The sequence below is a fragment of the Schistocerca serialis genome, chromosome 11 (genome assembly GCF_023864345.2).
Source record: "Schistocerca serialis cubense isolate TAMUIC-IGC-003099 chromosome 11, iqSchSeri2.2, whole genome shotgun sequence".
In the NCBI taxonomy this organism is placed as follows: Eukaryota; Metazoa; Arthropoda; class Insecta; order Orthoptera; family Acrididae; genus Schistocerca; species Schistocerca serialis.
Genome location: NC_064648.1, coordinates 57,333,804 through 57,357,045, shown reverse-complemented (window position 1 = coordinate 57,357,045; position 23,242 = coordinate 57,333,804). Strand labels below are relative to the sequence as shown.

At 42.9% G+C, this 23,242-nt stretch overlaps 1 protein-coding gene across 1 annotated transcript in view; it reads left to right on the top strand.

Annotated features, from left to right (window-relative positions):
- Positions 1 to 264: 264 nt before the first annotated feature.
- LOC126426891 (ankyrin repeat domain-containing protein 23-like) overlaps positions 265 to 23,242 on the top strand; it is a 40,307-nt gene continuing 17,329 nt past the window's right edge. Inside the window, exons 1-2 of the mRNA XM_050088980.1 lie at positions 265 to 373; positions 12,179 to 12,752. Of these exons, the coding sequence (XP_049944937.1) occupies positions 12,190 to 12,752 (563 nt within the window). The 5' untranslated portion in view covers positions 265 to 373; positions 12,179 to 12,189. The remainder of the gene's footprint in view (positions 374 to 12,178; positions 12,753 to 23,242) is intronic.

Below are 23,242 nucleotides of genomic sequence, written 5' to 3'. Positions count from 1 at the left end.
GCGGTGTTGGGAATTCGGTTTACGAAATCATGTGTTGGGAGCCCCACGTAAACGGGGTTTGCCTTGCGAACAGCAAAGCGCACCACGAGACACCGTGGTGTGGATGGAGGCAGGCGGCCCGGCAGTGCGCACACCGACGTAGACGCCTCGCCGGCCGGCTCTGCCGCAGCCGCTCCCTCGCCTGCCCTGGGCCCAGCTGGCAACGCCGCCCCGTGACGTCAGCGCTGGGTGGCGGCAGCCGCGCGCCTCGGCTGTTTGTGCGGCCCAGTTCTGGAGTGAGGACTGAGGAGCGAGGGGTATAGAACGGCGAGACGCGGTGCTGTCTGCTCGAGAGCTGCTTTCTATCACTTCTCCGGGGGAATACCAGAGGAAGGTAAGGCGGGCAGCCGGCCTCTACTGTAATTTCTGGAAGCTGCGGACGTTGTTCCGCTGTTTTCCACGCTTTTGTGTGGTCCGTCGCCTAACTCGCAAACTGAGCAAAATTGCTCCTTTACAATACGGCGTCGTACTTTGAAAACAGAAAATTAGCATCGCTACGAATGGCGAATAGTGTGTTAAATTACCGTGTCGAGTGTTTAATAATTTTTTGCTCGTTATTTCCTGCCTTTTGTAGAGTCATTTAATCGCTGAAAACCTGAGAGAGAATAACGTGGTACAAATGGAAAATAGCGCCACATTCAGTCGGTCAGTGTTTCGATGTGCCAGTGTAGATTCCTGCAGAATTCTCGTACCACACATATTTAAAGTCAAAACCACGCGTTCTTTATTATGTCGCTGCATCGAAATAAAATATGTTCGCAGGACGAAAGTCGGCGATAACCATCAAATGCAGCAGACTGAGTGAGTTTTAGTGCGACACTACGTCTTCTGCCTCTGGTTCGATCAGCCGTAGCCATCTCTGTTACGGAACCCCCAGCAGAAATTTAATTTTGAATGTTTCACATAAACTGGCCGAATTTAAACATCTAAAATGCTGTCGTAATCTAGTATTTAAGAGGTACAATTTTGTTACGGGTCTCACGCAGTAAGGAAAGTATCACAGTCCACTAAGAGTGTCTCTTGCAGGGGTTGAAATTCCCGGACGTTAGTCACCCAGTATTTGAGAACGAGACAGCTTAGCGATTTGCGATAAACTCAACAAAATTCCAAAGGCTGTTATTTCTCTCGCTATCCTCTTTCCTCCTGGCCCTACAAACCACACACAACGTGAACAGCCACACTTTCGCTGCTCGTGCAGTCAACTTCGGCATCAGACATGGCGTTTTGTTGCCTCATTAGTAGCGACGCTGTTTGCAGCGCACTTCGCAGGCAGTGTCCACATACTCCACTGAAAGTATCGGCTAAATTATATCATTGTACGGCAAACGCGCCAGGAGATACGTCATAAATATTTAGACACGACAAAAACTTGTTTTTGCTTGAAACGGAGTGCAAATTAACGAGAGCATTTTCATACAGCGTTTCATAATGAGAATACTGGCGGCATTGAAGACACGTTCAGGATAATTTCAAATCGTTCTTCTCTTTTTCTCGCTTTTATATGACAAATATTACACTCTTCAACTCATTTCTAAAGTAATCAGACGTAGTTACATTTTTCTGTTCATGTATTGTTATAATGTTATGTTCATAAATAAATGCAAAAATACGCGTAACTAGGGGGAAGAAAAGCTGTTTCGTGCGCGGGCGTTCCGAATCGACTCGCGAAGCAGAACACGTGGCGACATGCCGACATGATTCTGGCGGTGAAACACAGCGCTTGCGTGAATTTCAATATTTTCACAATGTTCTGGAACTGAGGCAGTGGTGAACGTCCGATCTGTTGTGTTCCCCTATATCTTGGTTGGACTGAGCCGAAGATGGGGTGAGTAGTTTGCGAATCCTTGAAAAGTTACTGTAATGTTCGTGCTTCATGAAATGAATCTGTTTTTTTTATCGTTCTGTCACGTCTCCTCTTTTGAGATTTGCTGCTGAGGGGGAAGCGATCAAATACCACACGTTTTTTGTTCTCTGCAGTGCTGCAGCGCTTTGTTTGGCTTTTCTCGTGTTAAAAGTTGCGTGATACGAGAGCATGCTGCGTTCACAACGCATCAGAGATCTCTTTGAGACGCGTCGGATTTGTGTGCGGCTTGTTGTGCAGAAAAGTTGTTGCAGTCATGCTTCCGCATTAGTCGTATCTTTCTGTACGAAGCAACGAATGTTGCCGGTTCTGGCGCTGTCACTTACCAACTTCTTCACTTGAATTGAATTGGATTTTATTTGCCTTTATGTTGTATAAGGCATCGTCATTTGTTACATAATTATACAGTTTGTTACACAAATTATACAAAGAGTAGATACATAATTCCACAGATGGTTATACAAAAGGTTAACATATAGATACTATTACGTAAATATTGCATATCTTCTACTCGTCCATAATTAGTTACACCGGTTGCACAGACAAATTTTGTTGTTTGTCGTAAGATACAATTTTGTTAGTTCACAATCACACTGTTATATAAAAGAGCATCTTATTTTTCATTATATAAAAGACTATCATATTTTTCATTGTATAAAAGGTTTTGTTATTACACATGAATTCACTTGTACTGGAGAATGCTTTCTCCTTCAGCCATGTCTCTACCACCGTTTTAAATTTATTTTCATGCAGCTCCCTTGTGCCACCATAAAGTGTTAAAAAATGAGTCAAATGACGAGATTAACCCTTAACTATCAAAGTGACTTTTCTGTAACGTATACTACGAGATAGTGTCTCTGAGATCCCTGTGTTTAATCTGAGATTTAAGGCGCAAATAATTTGATATTTTTAAGTTAAATGACATTTCGTTTTAGAATTACTTAAGTGTTTTTTAAATAATCTTTATTGATTTGCAGGAGTTTACTTTTTATTTCACATTTTGTGCGGATTTTTAAATAGTAGACATAAACGAAGTTTTACAGAACTGAATTTTAGATTCTCAAAAATTACAGTACAACTGTAGCAAGTAAATTCTCACATCAACTAAATGCTGGGATTTCAACGTGCACATAAAAATTGCTCTATAGATACAAAACGAAAGTCTGAAAAAGTGACATTGTTTTCTGTATCACCACAGTGAACATAAAATTTTAACTAAAGCATTAAGAATTTTATTGGAGAAACAGAGGACCACATCACAATTGTCCTGAAGTTCTTCCTCCGAATGACCCTTCGCCAGCAGAACTGCGATCACTGGATCTCGTAAAATCCGGCTATTTCTTGACCTTTGTCATTGACATGTCCCTGCATCCACTGACAAATGGTTTCATTAAACTTTCGATCGTTAAAACTGACAAGTTCACGAGACGCGGTCTAGGAGACATCACTTGTCAGCAACACGTGTAAACAACAGACAAAGAAGACAGTAGTGCAGCTCACAAAATATTGTGGAGTTGGTGCTTGAGGGAAAAGGCAGGTGGGGATATAGAAGCATTCTGCCAGAATTGACCTTCGAGAGACAGTTCGAAATTTTCACGCGGGCTGGGAGATAGCACTTCGTGAGTTAAGGGTTAAAGAGAAGTGTAAATTCTTACGCGCAGCCGATAACGACGGTAGAATTGAAATTGTCATTTCGAGTGTAATAATTGGGAGAATTGAGGTAGATTTGTTATCATCGCAGCTGTGAAAGAAAGTACGTTACTTTGCCACAGCACTGTAGGTAAAATTCGAAGCTCAATTTCTGGCTTTGTTCACTTATTCCATTAAGTGTAGGGCCCTGTAACACAAAACAGAAACAGGCCTATACTTAACGTGACCTATTCGTTTACTCCAGTACAAGTTAGTCCATTTGAGGAAAGTATATAAATACGGTACTCGAGTTGTGAGATCTGGAAAACTGCCAGACGTCTCCAGCTACCGAGAGGGTTTTACTTTTTTGCTGGAAGAATGACCGATCATCACGTCTGTCGAAGGTTCAAGTCTGTCGTGGATGCCGCACGTTTGACACTTTTGTACGCATGATTGCTGTGTGATTGCTTCTGTTAACCACGTAACAGATTTAAACTACTTTGTAATCTATTGATGTATTTCATCGCAGGGTATCTAGATTCTGAGAGACCGAATTAATAGTATTGATGTGCGGAACACGAATTTGCAGCAAGTTCTCTGTAATTTCTTTGTAACGATTCCCTGTCCTGAGAAGTACTTTGTCGCTTCCATGTATTGCCTTTATTTACTTAAATATGACTATGTACACATTCTTTCAAATGAGGCAGTAATATTTACACTTTACGATATATTTTATCTGCCTGCCTGTTTAAACTTTTTCTTTTCTTTATTTTTACAATTTAATATCGTGACAGGCAAATACCTAAATACATAACAGGCTACTTGGTGAACGAGGCGGATGGCCACTCAAAGTAGGTTTCGTATACAGCAAAACCTCAACACGGAAATAAGTGCACTTGGCAGAAAGTGTTTCACAGAGTGTATACGATCCGGGAAAAACCCGGGAATAATTTCATCCGGGAGAAAACCGGCAAAAACCCGGGAATTTTTCATTGTTTTAGTTTTCAGTTAAATTTTTGTAATTTTGACTGGTAAGAACCGGTACTCTAACAAAGGATATTACTGTTTCCCGCTACTGCAGAATAATACTTCAACAATAAAACATAAACGAGAGAAAAAAACGAAAATAAAATGCGCCATGTACAACGACGACATACAGTGCTCGTGCAAGCGTCTGCGAACAGCAAAATGTGTCAAAGGCTTTGGGAAGACTATGCAATGCTTCATAACAACAAATTGCCTCCGATGAGCGTGAAGTCACAACTGTTTACATTTGATTCGTTTTAGCAGTTACGAGCGGGCTCATGCGCGTTAGCAGTTGAGTCGCGTTTGAGTAGTTTCTTCCACTTTGGCCAAAGGAATGTCACTGTTGGCTGTGAAGCAGTCGCAGCAGGCAGCTGGATGCCACCGGGAAAAAAGGGCCTCCAAATTCATATTCTTAAGGGGGGTGGGGGACTTGTTTCACCAAGCGCCTAGGATCCAGCGCACGTTTGTCTATCGTTTATTCTTATGATTTTGAAAAGCTTCCCTTCTGGTTTTTGAACACATTTTAAGTTGATTTCTTAATGAATCATAAGTTCATATTTGAATGCGTGCATATTGTTCGTAATGTCTCTGTTAGGAGTATCAAAAAATGGTTCAAGTGGCTCTGAACACTATGGGACTTAACATCATAGGTCATCAGTCCCCTAGAACTTAGAACTACTTAAACCTAGCTAACCAAGGACATCACACACATCCATGCTCGAGGCAGGATTCGATCCTGTGACCGTAGCAGTCCCGCGGTTCCGGACTGCAGCGCTAGAACCGCGCGGCCACCGCGGCCGGCGTTAGGAGAATCCTCGTCGAATCTAGAAATAAACTTCACGCAGACAAAAGGGGACGGGGCTATACGAGCTGAGCAGAGTAAAGCCGAACGGATGAATGCCAATCGCTGTCTTGATTGTGTGGTTGATTGGGTTTGCGAATGATCGGGGTTGTTATAATTACTAGCGAAATCCATAGATTCATACTACCAGAATGGAAATAAACGACTGGCAGGAATAATGGGTGAGAAAGATTACGTATTATCTTCTCGGTGTATCCAAGAAAATTAAATTTTGACAGAAAATTTTTGTCCAGATAGCTACTCTAGTAAGGACCAGTTGTACAGTCCCCGGCTAGCAGCCGCTTAAGTTCTATTCTGGAAGTAACGCGGAAAACGTGTTGTACGAACACGTAATAACGCCTAACCGGAAAATAATTAGATAACATTTCGATTTTTCATGTAGCAAAACGTTCGACGAACTTTGATGAGGTAATAGATTCTTTTGCAGAAAGGAAAGCACGCCATGTAAAGCTGTAGCAAGATTAGAGAGAAAAATATGCTAGGAGCTAAGGATTGAAGAAATGTGTACATTCTTCCATGTCTCCTGTCTGTATTAGTCTTGTGTGTCCGATATTTAATTTTGTCACACAAAACAGCAAGTTATTAGCTAATTGGCAATAAAGGGTGCAAATTTTCTGAAGTTATTGTTCTCCCGATTACAAATAATCCCATCCGCTGTTAATTGCGAGATTTTTTAAAGAGGGGCAGGCTGTCAAACCGGCCGACAGGGAACAGGAGAGGCACCACAAGATATTTCAATTTCCACTGTCCTGAATATAGTTTGATGGCATCCATTACAAAATTTACACGTATCAATTCCACAGAGCGAAATACAGTGACTTGCGGTAAAAGAATGCTTTATCAAGAGCACTGCACTTTGGCACACTTAGGGCCAAATAATATGTATTACATTTCCTCGAACACACATGTTTTGTGTTCGACTTTTCAGAAAGATGTGCGCTACAAGATGAACATATTTTTGAAAATTCGATTTTTTTAGTATTGGCCCGTTCCGCAAATATCTGTAGATCCGGGGCTGATGCGCAGAGCAGTCTGAGTTATAGTGGGTAGTCTCCACGTGACCCGTGTTTACATTTAGTGGTTTTGCTGTTTCCCCTTCGTTTACTCTCATGGCAAATGAAAACAAAACGGATATCTGTGGCCGGGAGCCATCAAGTGAATTAAAATACATTCACATAATTACGGAAAGCTAAAATATGTCATTAGTTTCAAATTTTATTTCCACCTTTGTGACAGGCAAGCATTAATCGCCTTGCAGAACAATGAAGTTACTGTCATCTGTTTGCTAAAGAAATTTGGCTTTTATTAACCTTTTCTGCTGAAGAGGTCAACGTACCTGAAATGAAATGTTTAATTCCACAGTACTTGCTAGTTTGAACTGTTCGCTGCATTTCTAGTGCACGTTTCCATCTTCTAGTACGTATGGCATTATGCCATAATAAAGAACCAAACATGATATAATACAGTACTGGCGCTGCAAGAAAATTTACATCTCGAAAACCACACTGAAAAGCTTAATATCAGGTCGAGGCCTAATTCATTGGGAATCTGGACATACGAATGTGCACTTTAAGTATGCACTTTAAATGTGCACATTTTAGTATGGTTCACGAAATTCCGATGCTCTTGGAGTATCCTCTGATGCCTTGTTTCTTTTATGACATATGTATGAGCTTTCAATGTTTTACACGTACATACATACGGGCTTATTACGTCATCATAGCTGCGCAAGCGCTGTGTCGCCTGTTATCTATATTCTCTGGCAACTGCTGAAACGAACCTATTTCTGACAGGTCGCGGGAAAATACTGCGACTGGTGGTTTGAAATGCGTTAATTTCAAAGTAAATATCCATTTACGTAAGTTGAACTATGTGCGAGAATGTACCATGAATTTCTTATATCACAGAGCGCTTGACTCTCGTTTAAAAAATCAACTCCTTGATAACGGGCCATTTAGAAAAATTTCAAACCCTGAAGATCAGACATTTATGTCATTAAGTGTTACTCGCACATTTGTACGATATATCTTAAAGTGTAACACGCGCAAAAAAGATCGACATTATATGCAGCTTCTCTTGCAGCTTATTAACGTTAGAGACCAATATTATATGTGTAAGCTTTTCTTTTCTTGTAGCAACACTATGTATATTAAACTATTAACTTTCCCTGTTTGCGTGTTCGTGCTACTGAACAGTGATGTTGGTGTTGGCTGTCTACATCACGTGTCCTATCTATGCTCTGAATATCCACTGTCATCGACTGGCGAGATCACGTGACATGAGCTATGACTGGCTTACAAAAGCGCTTCGCAATCTCGATTTCAATGATTCGGAAAGTGACATGCGGTGTTTGGTGGCATTCCAATGTATACTTTCGTAATAAGAAAATACGCAGCGCAGATGTTGCTGCACATCAAATATATTTGGACTCGCATTCGGGAGGACGACGGTTCAATCCCGCGCCCTCCGCCCTGATGTAGATTTTCCGTGATTTCTCTGAATCCCTCCAGGCAAGTGCCTGGATGGTTCCTTTGAAAGGGCACTGCCGACTTCCATAATCCGATGACCTCGCTGTTTGCTCTCTTCCCCCAAACAATCCAACTCAACCCCAAATATATTTCCAAAACGTGTTTTTCTTCCCTGAGTTTCGTTTTCTTAAGTGCCAGGAAATTCTACAGCCGTGTAAAAAATCATAACCATTCAAAGGATTGATAAGGGAAAATATAGTGTCACTTATCACGGAAAAAGCGTGTCTTCACCTGGGAGAAAGTATTTTTAACCGGGAAATTTTTTTCCTTGTCCGCGTATACACCATGTTTTCAGTGTCGCCTAACATAGGCCTAATTAACTAACTTCAGCTCTCTGTAAACAAAAAGCATTTGTTGTTCGTGCAGTAGGCACAAGTACTAGAAGGCGTAACGTAGGCATATCTGTACTTTTATTGCAATACCTCTCGACAAGTTGAGCAGCGCGCTTCGTCGCCTGCAGTCGCGACTTCGGCACAGGGATCGCATTCTTTCTTCCCGAAAACGGCCGGGCTGTGTCGCTGCCCCGGCGAGTCCGTAGTACGAGTAGCCGCGCGTGAGTGGGGGGAGGGGGGGTGGCGCTGCAGGCAGTGGGCAGCGCGAGGGACACTGTTCTGGACAGGCCGGAAGCATGTCCCCAAGCTTGTTTCAAGGTCGAAGAAAAGATGGTTTCGTTCGATGGTGATAGAAATAAAAAATTATTTCCGCATCTTTCGGTGTGGTGCAGCCCCTTACGCAGTCCGTGTTTCAAACAATTCTTAGCTGTACTTGTAATTCGAATACATCCAGATCGTTTGGGATCTGAGAGTAAACACTCCAAATATGTGAAATAGCCATTAAATTCTTTTTGAAGAAAATGAAGCTTCAGTGTGTAGTCTCTCTTTGAAACGGAAAGTAGCTGGTTTTAAAGGAATGAAAAATAGAACGATGGTCGGGTTAGAAACTTCAAAGCGGTCACACACATCGTCATTGTCGGTGCAGGATGCCTGCCTAGTGTATATGTGTATTGGATACGGTGGTGTCTTTATACGATCAGTGTTCAATTAGTGTATTTCAAAACTTTGAACAGAACGATAAATTCAATTAACAACATTACAATAGATTCCTTACAAAAGACTGAAGAAAGTATTCATCATATAGGAGCAGAGAAATAAACGTCTCAATTTTCCCAGCATTTTCTCTACGAGAGTACATTTGTTTTCAGGGGCAACGCTAAACGAATGAATCTGCGGTTAGGTCGAGTTTCCGTACCGCCTTCCAGCTTGCAAAGGGTTGCGCAGTTTCACCGATTCTCGGGTTACGTCGACAGTGTGGAAACTCGGCCATAGCCAGAACTCAACACACCTGTAGTGTGACGTGTGCGTGATTAATTTCATAGCAACATTAGTCTCCCAGAGTTCTGTGCCCTCCGACGTAAATTTTCACGACTTCACAAGTCTGCAGCTACAAATTTGCCGAAGTTTGCACTTAGCTCTGCTCGCTGCTTTTTTTACTCTTTGGAGAGAACAAAATCCACCCACAGAAGCTCACTTGCAAGATTTCAACTTGCGAGCTTTGTTTTTGAATTAGCATTACTCTAAGAACAAGACGACGAAGAAAAAAATGGTACCAGACATTCATCCTGTAGTGAAATGCGGAATAAGTGATACTCGTTGACACTGTGTTTTTGTGGTTAACGTTTCAATAAAATGGCAACGAAACATAAATTCGTCAATTTAAAATGCGTTCTAAAACGACAGTCGTAAGGCCCAACACTCTGAACAAATACCGCGTTTCTTACCTAGCTGACCCCCACTCCTCCCCCCCCCCCCCCAGTTCTATGCACGATGAAAATGTTAAGAGACGTTGAATTTCATTGTCGGTTCTCAGTAATGCGGCAATCTTATAAGTAAAATTTGCCACGAAACGCATCATTGACCCACCCTGCCGCAGTACACGGCTGCTGGGTGCTGTGTAGAGATGGACAGACACGTTCATCCTTCGGCACTAGTTCACTGGTGATCGTTCTTTTTTGGGAGCCGTTCATCTTTATTTGTTCACCGTTCATTTGTGCATGGTATACGGTTCTTAAGAAAAATTGAAAACCAGTAGTGTAGGTGACTGAAGGATGGAAGCCGCCAAGAGAGGGCACTTGCCTTCCCTCTGGAATACAGGGTTTTTATTCATTGCAGAACTCACATACTTGTTGAAGTAATTTCCGTGATTCTGCAGAACCTCTCGTGGTAGCCAATTGAAGCGTTACATGGCTGATTGCAGTGAAATAGTATAGGGTCGCTCACGGAAAAGCGGCCCCGCTTAAAGACTGCTCGCCAACTAAGCCCGTTACGAGCAGATACAATAAACGGATAAACATGTAATAATTAGGCAATGCATGTAGAGCTGCATCAAACCAGTCTCAGGACTGAAGACCACAACAACAACAACAACAACAACAACAACAATTAGGCAATAAAGAAATACCAAATAAGCCAATGCGAGTCCCAACTGCAAAACAATAGATGACGATTGGTGGGCGACAATGGGCAGTCCAATACTCGGGGCCGATTTTTCGTGCGCCAGCCTGTACCACTGAAATAATGTTGTAGAAGTTGTCATGTTCTCCTTAGAAAATGTGACACCAGACATATGGTTATGGAGCGCGAGCTTCGTTCGGCTGTAAGTCGGTCTGCCTTCCACAACAATAAACATGCCATTTTACCTTGGATCATAAAAAGACTGAAAATAGCCTCTCTGTCGACTTCCTTTACTGCCTTCTTTGAAATATTGCTGTGGAGTTGCATACGCGGCATTTAACCGCTGTCGTGGAATCAGTGTGCGTCACAGGTTTCGTAACGAATCATCAGTAGCTAAACGTAGCGCTTTCCGGAGCAATGTAGTAACAGAATGGCCTGTGCATTACGCTATGCCTTAAAATTTGTTTTCTGCTTTATCACTTTCCTGAAAGATTACTCAAAGGCTCTTTGACTTGTTCATTTTCCTTATAACAAATACTATTCTCAATTCTAATCGTTTTATACTTCAAATTTTTCATTTTTGCTATCAGTTTAACGTTAATGGTACTTGATAAAAATGTTTTCTAAATATTTTGCAGTTTTATTTCCTAACTTATTGGTCATTTTCTTGAACACATGTTGAATGCTATCGTAGAATGATAAAACGTTAGATCGTCAACTTCAGAAAAGTGTCATGTCCAAAATCCTATTAATAACACAGAAAGGCTTACTTCAAAGAAGGTAATTGAGTCATGCCCGTCTTGTAAGTATCAAAGTAATTTACCCATAATAAATACAAATACTGAGTTGACATCGATCATTTCGTGGAGAGTTCTGGAGGCATGATAACATCTCAAAAGTGATAAATTATGCCCCCCTCCCTGGAAAAATTTCTGCTTATACTGTACAAGTACTAAATTTTAGAGTATTGGATAAAAATTGTAGAAACTGTTTTTTTAAAATTACAGTTCATGAATATCTTTCTTTCATAACACAAACCCATTTCCAACAAAGTATTATAGGTACTACAAGCATTGTAGTATTTCAATAAATATTTTGCATTTTAGAAACTCAAGTGGGGTCAGACATTTTCCCATATGTGCTATTAAAGAAAGCCGGCCGCTGTGGCCATGCGGTTCTAGGCGCTCCGGTCTGAAACCTCGCGACCGCTACGGTCGCTGGTTCGAATCCTGCCTCGGGCATGGATGTGTGTGATGTCCTTAGGTTAGTTCGGTTTAATTAGTTCTAAGTTCTTGGGGACTGATGACCTCCGATGTTAAGTCCCATAGTGCTCAGAGCCATTTGAACCATTTGCTAAGGTAATTTGTGGCTCGATTGAATGTAAATGACATTAGAATGAACTCAAAGTAGAGCGTGGCCAATTTCCTTCCCCATCCTTAGCTAATCCGAGTTTGTACCCAAACCCAGATGACCTCGATGCTGATGGTATGTTAAAACACTAAGCTCCTTCATTTTGAAAGACTGCAAGATTTGTGCACTTAGCTGCAAATTGAAGAAATTTGGTCTCCTCTATTTCTGAAGACATCTTGTGGAAAATTAGGATGCTGCAACTAAATTGAAAACCTTGAAAATTGTGATATCAAAGACTTGTAGCATTTCACCTGTTGCAACAATATTACACAACAGATATATTACAGTTTTAACGAACTGTCAATCAATACAGGTCTACACTTGTTGACGGTGCTGCGTAACGACAGTGCTGTTCAGTAACGCTGTGTTTCAGAATCGACTACCATGGCAGCCGGCAAGGGAGTTCAGGAGAGCACACCTGCATACCTGGGTGGCCTACTAGACGCTGGGGAAAGTAACATGGTGACTTTGGCGGCGGGGGAGACACGGCTGGTGGCACACAGAGCCGTCCTAGTTACCGGGAGCCCCGTGTTTGCCGCAATGTTTCGCCACGACATGGAGGAGTCCAGCAGTGGCCTGGTTGACATAAGAGATGTGGACGGACCGGTGCTGAGAGAGCTACTGACGTTCATGTATACCTTCCATGCCCCCCAGCTGGCGAGCATGGCTGCACAATTACTAGTCGCCGCTGACAAGTACGGCGTGCTTAGCCTGAAGGCTCAGTGTGAGCAGCAGCTGGCCACAGCACTGGCTGTGGACAATGCGGCGGCCACAGCTGTTCTTGCTGTGCGTCACTGCTGCCCTGGCCTCAGGCAGACCGCCATCTCCTACATAAAGGGGCGCACGCATGAAGTGATGGCAACGCAGGGCTGGGCTGACGCAGTCCGCACCCAGCCAGAAGACGTCATAGAGGTCAGCAAGCTGCTCGCGGAGACACCAGAGTCCAGGTAAGCACAAGATGATCACCATTAATCTGTGTGTGCGTGTGTGTGCGTGTGTGTGCGTGTGTGTGCGTGTGTGTGCGTGTGTGTGCGTGTGTGTGCGTGTGTGTGCGTGTGTGTGCGTGTGTGTGCGTGTGTGTGCGTGTGTGTGCGTGTGTGTGCGTGTGTGTGCGTGTGTGTGCGTGTGTGTGCGTGTGTGTGCGTGTGTGTGCGTGTGTGTGCGCGCGTGTGCGCGCGTGTGCGCGCGTGTGCGCGCGTGTGCGCGCGTGTGCGCGCGTGTGCGCGCGTGTGCGCGCGTGTGCGCGCGTGTGCGCGCGTGTGCGCGCGTGTGCGCGCGTGTGCGCGCGTGTGCGCGCGTGTGCGCGCGTGTGCGCGCGTGTGCGCGCGTGTGCGCGCGTGTGCGCGCGTGTGCGCGCGTGTGCGCGCGTGTGCGCGCGTGTGCGCGCGTGTGCGCGCGTGTGCGCGCGTGTGCGCGCGTGTGCGCGCGTGTGCGCGCGTGTGCGCGCGTGTGCGCGCGTGTGCGCGCGTGTGCGCGCGTGTGCGCGCGCGCGCGCGCGTGTGCGCGCGCGCGCGCGCGTGTGCGCGCGCGCGCGTGTGTGTGCGCGCGCGCGCGTGTGTGTGCGCGCGCGCGCGCGTGTGTGTGCGCGCGCGCGCGCGCGTGTGTGCGCGCGCGTGTGTGCGCGCGCGTGTGTGCGCGCGCGTGTGTGCGCGCGCGCGCGTGTGTGTGTGCGCGCGCGCGCGTGTGTGTGTGCGCGCGCGCGCGCGCGCGCGTGCGCGCGCGCGCGCGCGCGCGTGCGCGCGCGCGGGTGCGCGTGCGCGCGCGCTTGGGTGCGCGCGCGTGTGTGCGCGCGCGCGCTTGATGAAAAAAACTTGTTAGCACTATGCGGATTTCTTAGATTTACTGCTGGAGAAGGCAGAGTGGATTCTACAACACACCCAAACTATTATACTGTATTTCTTTATCATAACTTGAAGAAGATGAAATAGTTAACTTTGAAACAATCCATGTTAACAGGAATGTGGCGTTTGTTACTGTTGCTAAACACTAATTTACCACATAAGTACCTCCTCTCAATGTATGACTGTAAACTTTACTACATGGTGGCGTCTAACGAACTCTTGCGCTGCTGGCTGTGTAGAGGGACGATACTGTCATTTTAAGCAATTATTGCAGAGTTAAAGTTAAACAAGACTCTGGTCTCACATTAATTATTTAAGCAGTGGTGGCATATAGAAACTGTTGAGGGCGTGTCTTTGAAAAAATCTCTCAATCATTGCTGCAACTGGCAGTGACAGTGCTTACTTGTGGTTTCATTCTGAGGTACCGATTGTTCTATGGGACCTCGTTCTTTGACACCACCACATTTCCCCACCACAAAACCTTCATACCATTGTCATCTAGTGTTGTCACATGGTGATGGTGGGGGAGAGGTGGCCTGAATGTGAACACAGATGAGAAGAGAGGAAGTGGAACAACAGCCAACGGCTGCTTGTTGTCCACACCACGATAGCCACCTTGCGAATGACTAGGAGCACCAACTGAAAAACTGTCCATGTGGCATCGCGTATCCAGTAACACAGATGCTGTCGGTTGGGTCGATGGCAAGTGAAACACCTGGGGCAGTGTGATGGCTGTCTGTGGGCGGCACCTCCACGGATACACGGATGTCAGCTCAGGCTGCAATCTCGGTTGACACCACTCTGGCACTTAGTTGCCAGGATGTTTCCTCAAATGTTATGGGCAGTTTAGTCAATGTTTGTGTAGAGCAACTTCCTCATAGATTGCACGTGTGACAGGCCAAACATGAAAAAATGTGGCTTTGCATTGTCTTCAATGGTTCTGTGCACCTCAATCTTTAGTCCTCTTCAAATCTAGGTCACACAGTCTGCTGTTCTTGTCACATGGGTACACAGACTTTACTGAGAGGCACTGAAAAATTGAACAAGTCTAACCCAAAAATCTTTGCACTTTTCCTAGAACTGAGTGCATGAAACATATATTGCAAGTTCACGAAAAGTTGCTGGCATGTTGCATGCGTGAGTGCGTGCAAGCGTCCCCCCCCCACTGCCACACACACACACACACACACACACACACACACACACACACACACACACACACACACAGTACTGGCGCCATCTGTAGATACTGCAGAAGTAGGAATCTGATGATGTGGGCTACTGATACTGTCGTGTATGTTTATTGATGCACCAGTTGCGAACTAAAATTTCTTTTCTGTTGGTGACATTGACACAAAATGCACCTCGTGTAAGCTTCACTGAATCTGTGCACCGGACCTGTGCTTGCCCAGGCTGCCTTGTAAACAGACTGTCAGGCTAGGTCTTTGCATACCATGTGGAAGCATTTTGTGTCACACCAAGGACAATGTTTCCTGTAATTTGAAAAGCACTGAAGACGACTTTCTCATTGTATTCTGCAGTGAACCTCACATATGATGCCACCGAAAGTTTTTACCTTCACTTTCACTGTTCTTCTGATCACTGTTTTATTCACTTAAACATTAGGATGAACTTTAGACTGGGGGTCTTGTGCATCATTTAACAAGAGAAATAGATGGAGAATCAAAGTCAATTTCAATTGTGTCCACCGTACTTAGATTCCACAATAGACAAGTGTTTTCAGATTGTGTTCAAGCAATTTTAGAACAGCTGTGCAAATGTATGTGTCTGACACATTTTATGTGACTGCAATATGTAACAAAATAATGCTATGGCTTAGCCCAAAGCACGTAAACCTGAAATATCTTGTTTAACCCTGTAAGTTCAGCTATCCACTGTTCAAAACACTGTTGGGGCAACTTCTTTAGACGAATAAATCTGAACCTCACTGCAGTGATACATATCTGAGCAACAGAATGTTCATCTAACTTCCAAACAAGGTCATCATGACGAAAATCGGGGCACAATTTTGAACACTGAATTGGGGCACAGTTTGAAACACAGTCAGTATATGTCAGTTCTGACAGATGATGGAGAGAAAGCAATGGGCATCATAGCTGTAACGTTGTATGTGTCAAAGTGGGCTTCGACTTGCGTGTGATATTCAGACCAATCCTCTTCATTACCATTAAACTAATGGTGCTTGGGAGGAGTGACTGGCTGTGGAGCAACTTAGTCATTTGTTAGAAGCTGAGCAGCAGTTGCTCAGTGTGCTGCACCTGAAATTGAAGAACTTTGTGTTGAGAGGTAACCTGTTATGGCTCAGACACAGTTAAATGCTTTATGGCATACACAGGGTGAAACAGTACACACAAAGAATAGTATACCCATTGTCAGATGTCACAGGCTGCACAGATTGCTAAAGCAGGACAAGTGGCAAACTGTGGTGACACTAACATCAGTCTTCAATGCTTGGAAGATTGCAATTGTCTCAACACAGTGTACTGAACACCTCTAATGATAGGCTCCACAGGTAATGACTGCATGTGGCATTGTTAACACTGTGACATCAGCAACTAAAACTGAAATGGGCACGTGACCGTCGGCACTCGACGTTGGTGCAGTGGCAGAGCATTGTACAATTGTACAGTCTGATGAGTCCCAATAGCTTCTTCGTCAATCGGATGGTAGGGCATGAATGATATTCCAGGGGAAAAGCTCCTCCCATCTGTTCTGTGGAGAGACAAGCTGGCAGTGCCGCCGTCATGATGTGGGGAACATTCACAGGGGGATCTTGTGGATCCAGTGGAGCTTGCTCAAGGCTCCATGATAGCAAATGAGTATTATACACTGGTTGCAGACCACGCACAGCCCTTTGACTCACATTTATTGACAGTAGTGGCAGTTTTCAATAACATGTGCCATGTCACAAGGCCAGGAGTGTGATGGAGTGGTTTGAAGAACACATTGGCGAGTTCCAGTTGATATGCGACCTGATCGCACACATCTAGCATACGATGGAATGTGGCGTCTGAGCTCATCTCACCCTCTCTGGAATTGATGGACATTAGGTGACTTAGGCTGTGTCCTACATGAGCAACAGAAGAGACTGACAGTGCGCAACAGCTTCATGCGACAAAACACAACCGCAGGTGTAGTTACGGAAGTGTCCTATGTGAGCAATGTCTGTGTCGCTGCCTGTCTCCCGCTGCAACTGGCTATGTTTGAATTCAAACGTATTTGAATCTTGTTGCTGCAGCATGTGTGACAGAGATACAGCCACGTGTCTTCTTGGCAAGGCAGTGGAGTGGACGCGACGGCAGCCATTGAAATATTTAGGAGATTATAAGAAAACTATTTGGTGAAAAAATTTGGTTCATCCGCATATTACAGCTTGATATCGTCGCTTGATAAAGGTCTCAATTTATTTTCGTTATTCGTCATAGTTACTGTGCTGCACGAAATTGAGTACATGGGTGCACGAAATTTTGAAGAATTTGCAGAGGTAAAATCACATTGCATAGACTTTCCATGTAGTTCATTTAAGGCCATACATTATTGTGGATGAAATGTAATATATCTAAACTGTATTTAAAATTGAGACCGGAATATTTCTTTTCATTCTTGAGATATTGGTTGTTACATCCACGGACGGGGCAGAACCTTTCCTGCGCTTTGGGAATCAAGTGGTCGTAAAAATTGTTGTATTTCATAAATGGTTCAAGATATCGAAAAGATGATATTTGGAAATGATAACACGCAGAAAGGACTATTTATCGTATGATTGACACTCGATTCACTTTTGTAAACGCGTGAGCAGAGCAAAAACAAGACTCCCTCTAAATTACACCATGAGGTTTTTTCTGAATTTTCATAGCCAAACAAAGGGAAAGAAACAGTAAACGAGGTATCAAAGTGATCAGCGTGAGCTCTAGTTTTGTATGAACATACGTAACTGCTTGAAAGTAATCTGGGTAATTATAAAAAACTTAATTAATGAGGTGAGGAAAAATTGAAATATTTCACAAAAAGCTGCTGCCGAGCTATGTAAATGAAGTGTCAAAAATTTCGTCTGTTCAAGGCCTAGCTATTTTGCACATAAAAAGATACATTGGTATTTAAATGTCAAAAAGGATTCCATCGAATGAAGTATGTTACAAAGGCAAACGAGGAGTCAGTAAATCATTCCTCCTGAATAAAACTTGAAAATCAAAAATGAAAGAAATCATCCACATAATTTACGAAATGATTTGTGTAAAAGAAATAAGTAGATCAGAGAAATGTTCTACATGCTTTTGAATGATGCTCAAAATCATGAACAGAAAATGAGGTGCTCCAAACATTTCCCTAATATTTTTTATATCTTATTTTTAGACAAATCATTACACAAAATCTTTGACTTTCTTTTTAAAAAAAATTGTATGTTTTACCTTTACACACTATTTAGATTAATGGTAACGCTTGGCCTTAACTCTGACTGCTGATGAATTACATTTGTAACAGCAGATATCGGTAAAATTTCATGCTTCATTGTAATTTGTTAGGAATTTAATGTTTGTGATATACTGGGAGAGGTGTGTATACACTTAAAGATAAAGTTCTTTGGCAAGACCTTAAAATATGCTTAGAAACGCAGTGTAATCAGTATATATAAAGTGTATTATACAGAATTATAATGGAGTCAGTTAAAATATAAGATGCAGCTGAAATCGAACCTAGGACAACGAATCGTACTCGTGTTCTGTAACGCTACCTCTACACATCTAACTGTCCTTCAGTTATCAATCTACGTACTTACATGTCTATTTATGGTAGTCAGTAATGTTGTCAGTCATTCTTCTGCATTTATTGGCTGTTAAAAGTTCTTGATCACACAAAAAACATTTGTATTTAATGTACTGGTGAGATAGTCGAATGCTCCTCTGTTCATTCACGTGTCTTTGAAGATTTGTATGGTGATCTTGGTAGTTGATATTTATGAAATTCTCCATGGAAATTCCTCCCTTTGTAAATTTCATGCACAGCATTCCTTTTCGCTTGATTTTCTTAGGTAAATCTAATTTTGTAGACTTACTCTCCAGCTACAGTATTCTACAGTTTAAGGGTGCTGTTTTATAGACACAGCTGGTTGGCTCTAAGCAGCCTTCTTGTAGCACAACATGGTCGCTCGCACGCAGGAAACCCGAGCTCTTGCCTGATGTTGCAGCTTGTCGCTGGAGTGTCACATATCCAGAAGTCGCTCGCTTCTGTCACTCACATAGGACACTGCCTCAAGTGTGCAGATGCAGTGCCAACTCCCTCCAGTGACCTACAAAGGCCTCATATTTCTTCGATGCAATTAAGAGTCACTGCTGTTGTCCATGCTGGCTATTAGGTAGGTGGTCATAATGTTGTGGCTGACCAGTGGCTATATAAGACATCTGTTGTTGGTGTCTGGAGTTGAAAGTCACTTAATTTGTTTTCTTCTTCCACCCTAAGCGTTCTCATTTTGCTGCCCATTAATGTCCCCCTCCCTCCCCCCATTATGGAACAGTGCGTAGGGATTCTTGATAAGTTGTATTAGAAATTTAGTCTCCCAATTTGGTTAGCTGGTTCTATTGTTTGATGTCATGGCTTCATATATTTAATGTTCGGTGGTTACATTGTGTACCTGTCAGTGGTATCTGAAATTTCTTTAATTCCTGCAGAATAGGTCTGTGTTTTAAGGCATTCCTAATTTTTTAAATGTGAAACATTGTCTCTGGTTACTCATGCAGTTGAAGTGCTTGTGGTAATGTCAGCTTCCAGATTAGAAGTACAGCGTGCCAGAGCTCAGATCGACATGTTTGATTCTTAACCTTGTGTGAGATGTGGGGAGAAATATACAGACTTGTTGCCCCTTATTGCCTGCATTTTAATCACCTTCCCAGGTCTCCATTTTTCAGAGTTTAAGTTGGTACTTGTTAGTGGATGCACAGTTGATTAGTTCAACTTCGTCTAGTCTAGTCTACTCAACTTTAACCAGTACATTGCTGCCCAATATGTGGTAGTAATATCAGTTGGGTTTGTTCTGATCCCCACACACAGTGTTACCACTGTAGTGATGCTGAAAACACAGCTGACAGTCTAAGCAGGCCACTCCTCTGCCTTCATCTAGCAGCTGTTTTGTTGGTTCAAATTACTCAGTGTGCCTACGTACTGGTTGAAAAGTGCCCACAAACCATTCTATTACTGCATACCTGCAATAGTCTAAGGATTGTAGCACCTAGAGTTGTCTGAAACTAGCAAATATTGCAGGGCATCAGAGTTTGTCGAAAGCATATGCAATATCTTTCGCGATGGCTGTGGCATCTTTGTTTTGTATGTTTTTGACAATTTCCGGAGCTTGATTAACTACATCGTCTGTTGCTTTCCTTTTATTAAGACCAAAATCTTGTGGGCCAAGGCCCCGAAGCACTCGAAGCCTGGAGGCAGCTGTACAGTAGCTTGTGCACCTTAGCCATTCTGGTTTTTGAGGAAAGTTGGCCTGCATTTTCTGGATGATTCCTGCAATTATGGTTCCCCAAACTGTAAATAGCGTGCCTAGCCTTAAGGCATCATATATTAATTCTGGTAAGTACAGAGTGATCTGTGATGATAGTCTTTGGAGTATCTGTGAATGCATCCATTCTGGATCTGGAGTTCGTTTATTCTTTAGTTCTATTATTTCTACCACAACTTTGTAATGTGCAAATGGGTGGGTAACTAGCTGAATTGCATGGAGAGTGTTTGTGCTCCCTGAACATGGTCTGTTGTGTGTCAGTGACATCAAGGTAGGAGATAATTCAGTAGGAATTGCTTATTTCTTCATCTTCCTGTCACTGTACTCTTATACTGCTGTAGCTTACACAGAACACAGGGCAGCAATACATCCACACATTGCAATGTTGTACATGATAACCTGTTGTAACTTCTAGATGTAGTGAAGCATGTCACCATGCCTAGTTCAGTCCCACATTCACATCTCACAGTACACATTCAGCAGCTGAGACGACACTTGGAACTGACAGTTGGTCCTGTGCACACGACAGCAGCCTGACTTCTGGTAGCCCCAGCTTTCACAAGCATCTTTGAGGTACTGACAACTGGGAAGTTTTCCATCAGTAATTGTGATTGGACTGAAAGACAAAAGGGGAAAGATGTTCTTGTCGGAGCACAAAAGGGTGAAAATATTGCTCTTTGAAGGACTCGTGCAGAAAAATGGAGAACTAGCTGCTTGAGCCCTCATTCTGCTTTACGTACCAAAATTTTTATCATGCGAAGATTCATGCACACTCCCACTGCCACTGCCCATCTCTCTCTCTCTCTCTCTCTCTCTCTCTCTCTCTCTCTCTCTCTCTCTCTTCCAGCAATAAATGGAAACCCTTTCTTACTTACACTGTCTCCCTTTCTTTCTTTTGCAATGCCACTGTCTCCACCTAACTGCAACAGCTCAAAAATGCTGTGGTGTCAATGTTATTTTTTCCCATCCCCATGTGTTCAAAATTTCAGTCCATAATGTGCTGTCCCCCTATACCTGTGTGTATTAGGATGCAGACTCACAAAGCATGTGTAGGGTCTCCACGCATCTATTTTTCATTTCCACTGTCATCTCTCCATTTTTCTCCTATTGGGTATATGTCCATCCATCTCTCTTTCACTTCTACTGCTATTGTCTCACACTGACCAGCAATATCTACCTCTTTTGGTTTCATTGCTGTTGTCTTCATGCATCTCAATTTTTCACTGCGACTTTATCACCTCCATCCCGCCACCTAGCCTCCTCTTTTTCTCCCACTGGCACTGTCTTTCCTAGCTTTTGCCATCTCTCTCTCTACTACTCTTTCAGCACAAAAAAAATTGAGTATTTCCAGACACCAAAATTTTTGGTGAGGAAGGTGCAGTGACGACTGAGGCAGCTGGTTCCCTACTTTGCTGTCAGTCTTTCAAATAGTTAAATATTTTCACCCTTTCATGCTCTGATAGCATTTTTCCCCTGGTAGTCTTTCCCTGTGCATCTAAAGTTTCCACAGCCAATATCTCTGGAACCACGATACATACTGACAAACGGCTTTTCCGGCTATTAATATAAGGCAGGGAGTCGCGAATGTAAATTCTGTGAGACATTCTAAATGGTGTGGAAATACTGGTATCAACTCACTTACTTTTTTTTTTTTTAAATGGACACTCCATATTATTCCATACACAATCAATAACAAGAGCGATCACAATAATAATGGCGTTGGTTGCATTGCAATACATAAATTACATTCCAAGAAATTGAAACTAAATTTGCTGCATGAAATGAACAAAATGCGCTGTTATTGTACTTCCCGCTAAACGAGAGTGACCCGCACATTGCTCGTAATCACGAAGTGATTGACGTGCATGTTCTTACATTCATTTTTTAATTTTTTTTGTTTATACAGTAAGTTCTGTAGGACCAAATTGAGGAGCAAATCTCAAAGGCCATGGAACATGTCAGTACATGAAATTACAACATAAAAGTAATAACAGATAAAAATAAACGACTTTGTGACTAACCTAGGCCTCCTAATAGCTGAGGACTGCTGCATGTTCCCTAAATCTACAGCTACACAAGGTTCCTCTCCACTCAACTCTGACAGTTGGTCAAATGTATTGCATATATGCAAAGTAAAACTGTCTGAATACCTCCTCTTCCTAGCTGCCTTCTTGCCAATTGCCAGTTCCCATTCCCCCACTACCCTTCACCCGCCTCAACCTATCTAGTTCCTCCTTTGCGTGTTGTAACTGCTCCTCTATCAACTTATTTCTACTACAGATTCTGCATTCCCAGAAGAGGATCTCACTAAAATGACCACTGGCTTCGCCACTGCATTCCCCCCGATGAAAATACTTTGAACAAATCCTACACCATAGCCCACTATTCACAAACCTACAACAGAACCCACACTCCTCACTCATGGTAAAATTTTACAATTACTGAAAAAACTATATGGCTACGTTACCAAAGTTGTTACACCACTAGAATTATTTATAGAACTAATAATAAAGCTCTCGAAATTCTCTGCCTACTAAGAAAGCAGCTACTTGTATAAATACTACTACACAACAGCTAATACCAATACCAACAAAACTTCACAAAATTATTAGCTAAAACCAAAAAATTCGAAAGGCTACTGGAACATTAAACGAAGTTAAAACAGCGAATGAAAATTTTACTGAAGTATTTCACTAGAAACAATAAGAAATGTCGGGTGAAAAGTAATGTATGGAATTTACTAAACAACTTAAACGCACAGAAAACTCTAAAAAGCACAGCAAGCGAACTATTCCAAAAGTTTATTAAATCGTTATTTCGCTTCAAACAGCATGAAACACCGCCAGAAACTATTAAATTTAATAACTGTATAACAGTGGACAAATAAGTTTGTCAGTACTTAGCTTTCTAACCACTACAGCTGTAGTGCAAGCTGCAAAATGTACACACACATTGCTATCATGAGGGCCTAAGGAAGTAATAAGGGTTTCTGTCACAACCATTGATATCTACATAAGTGTCCCTCATACTTGTCGTATTCATCTACGTACAGATTGTGGAACAGTACCTGCCAGTG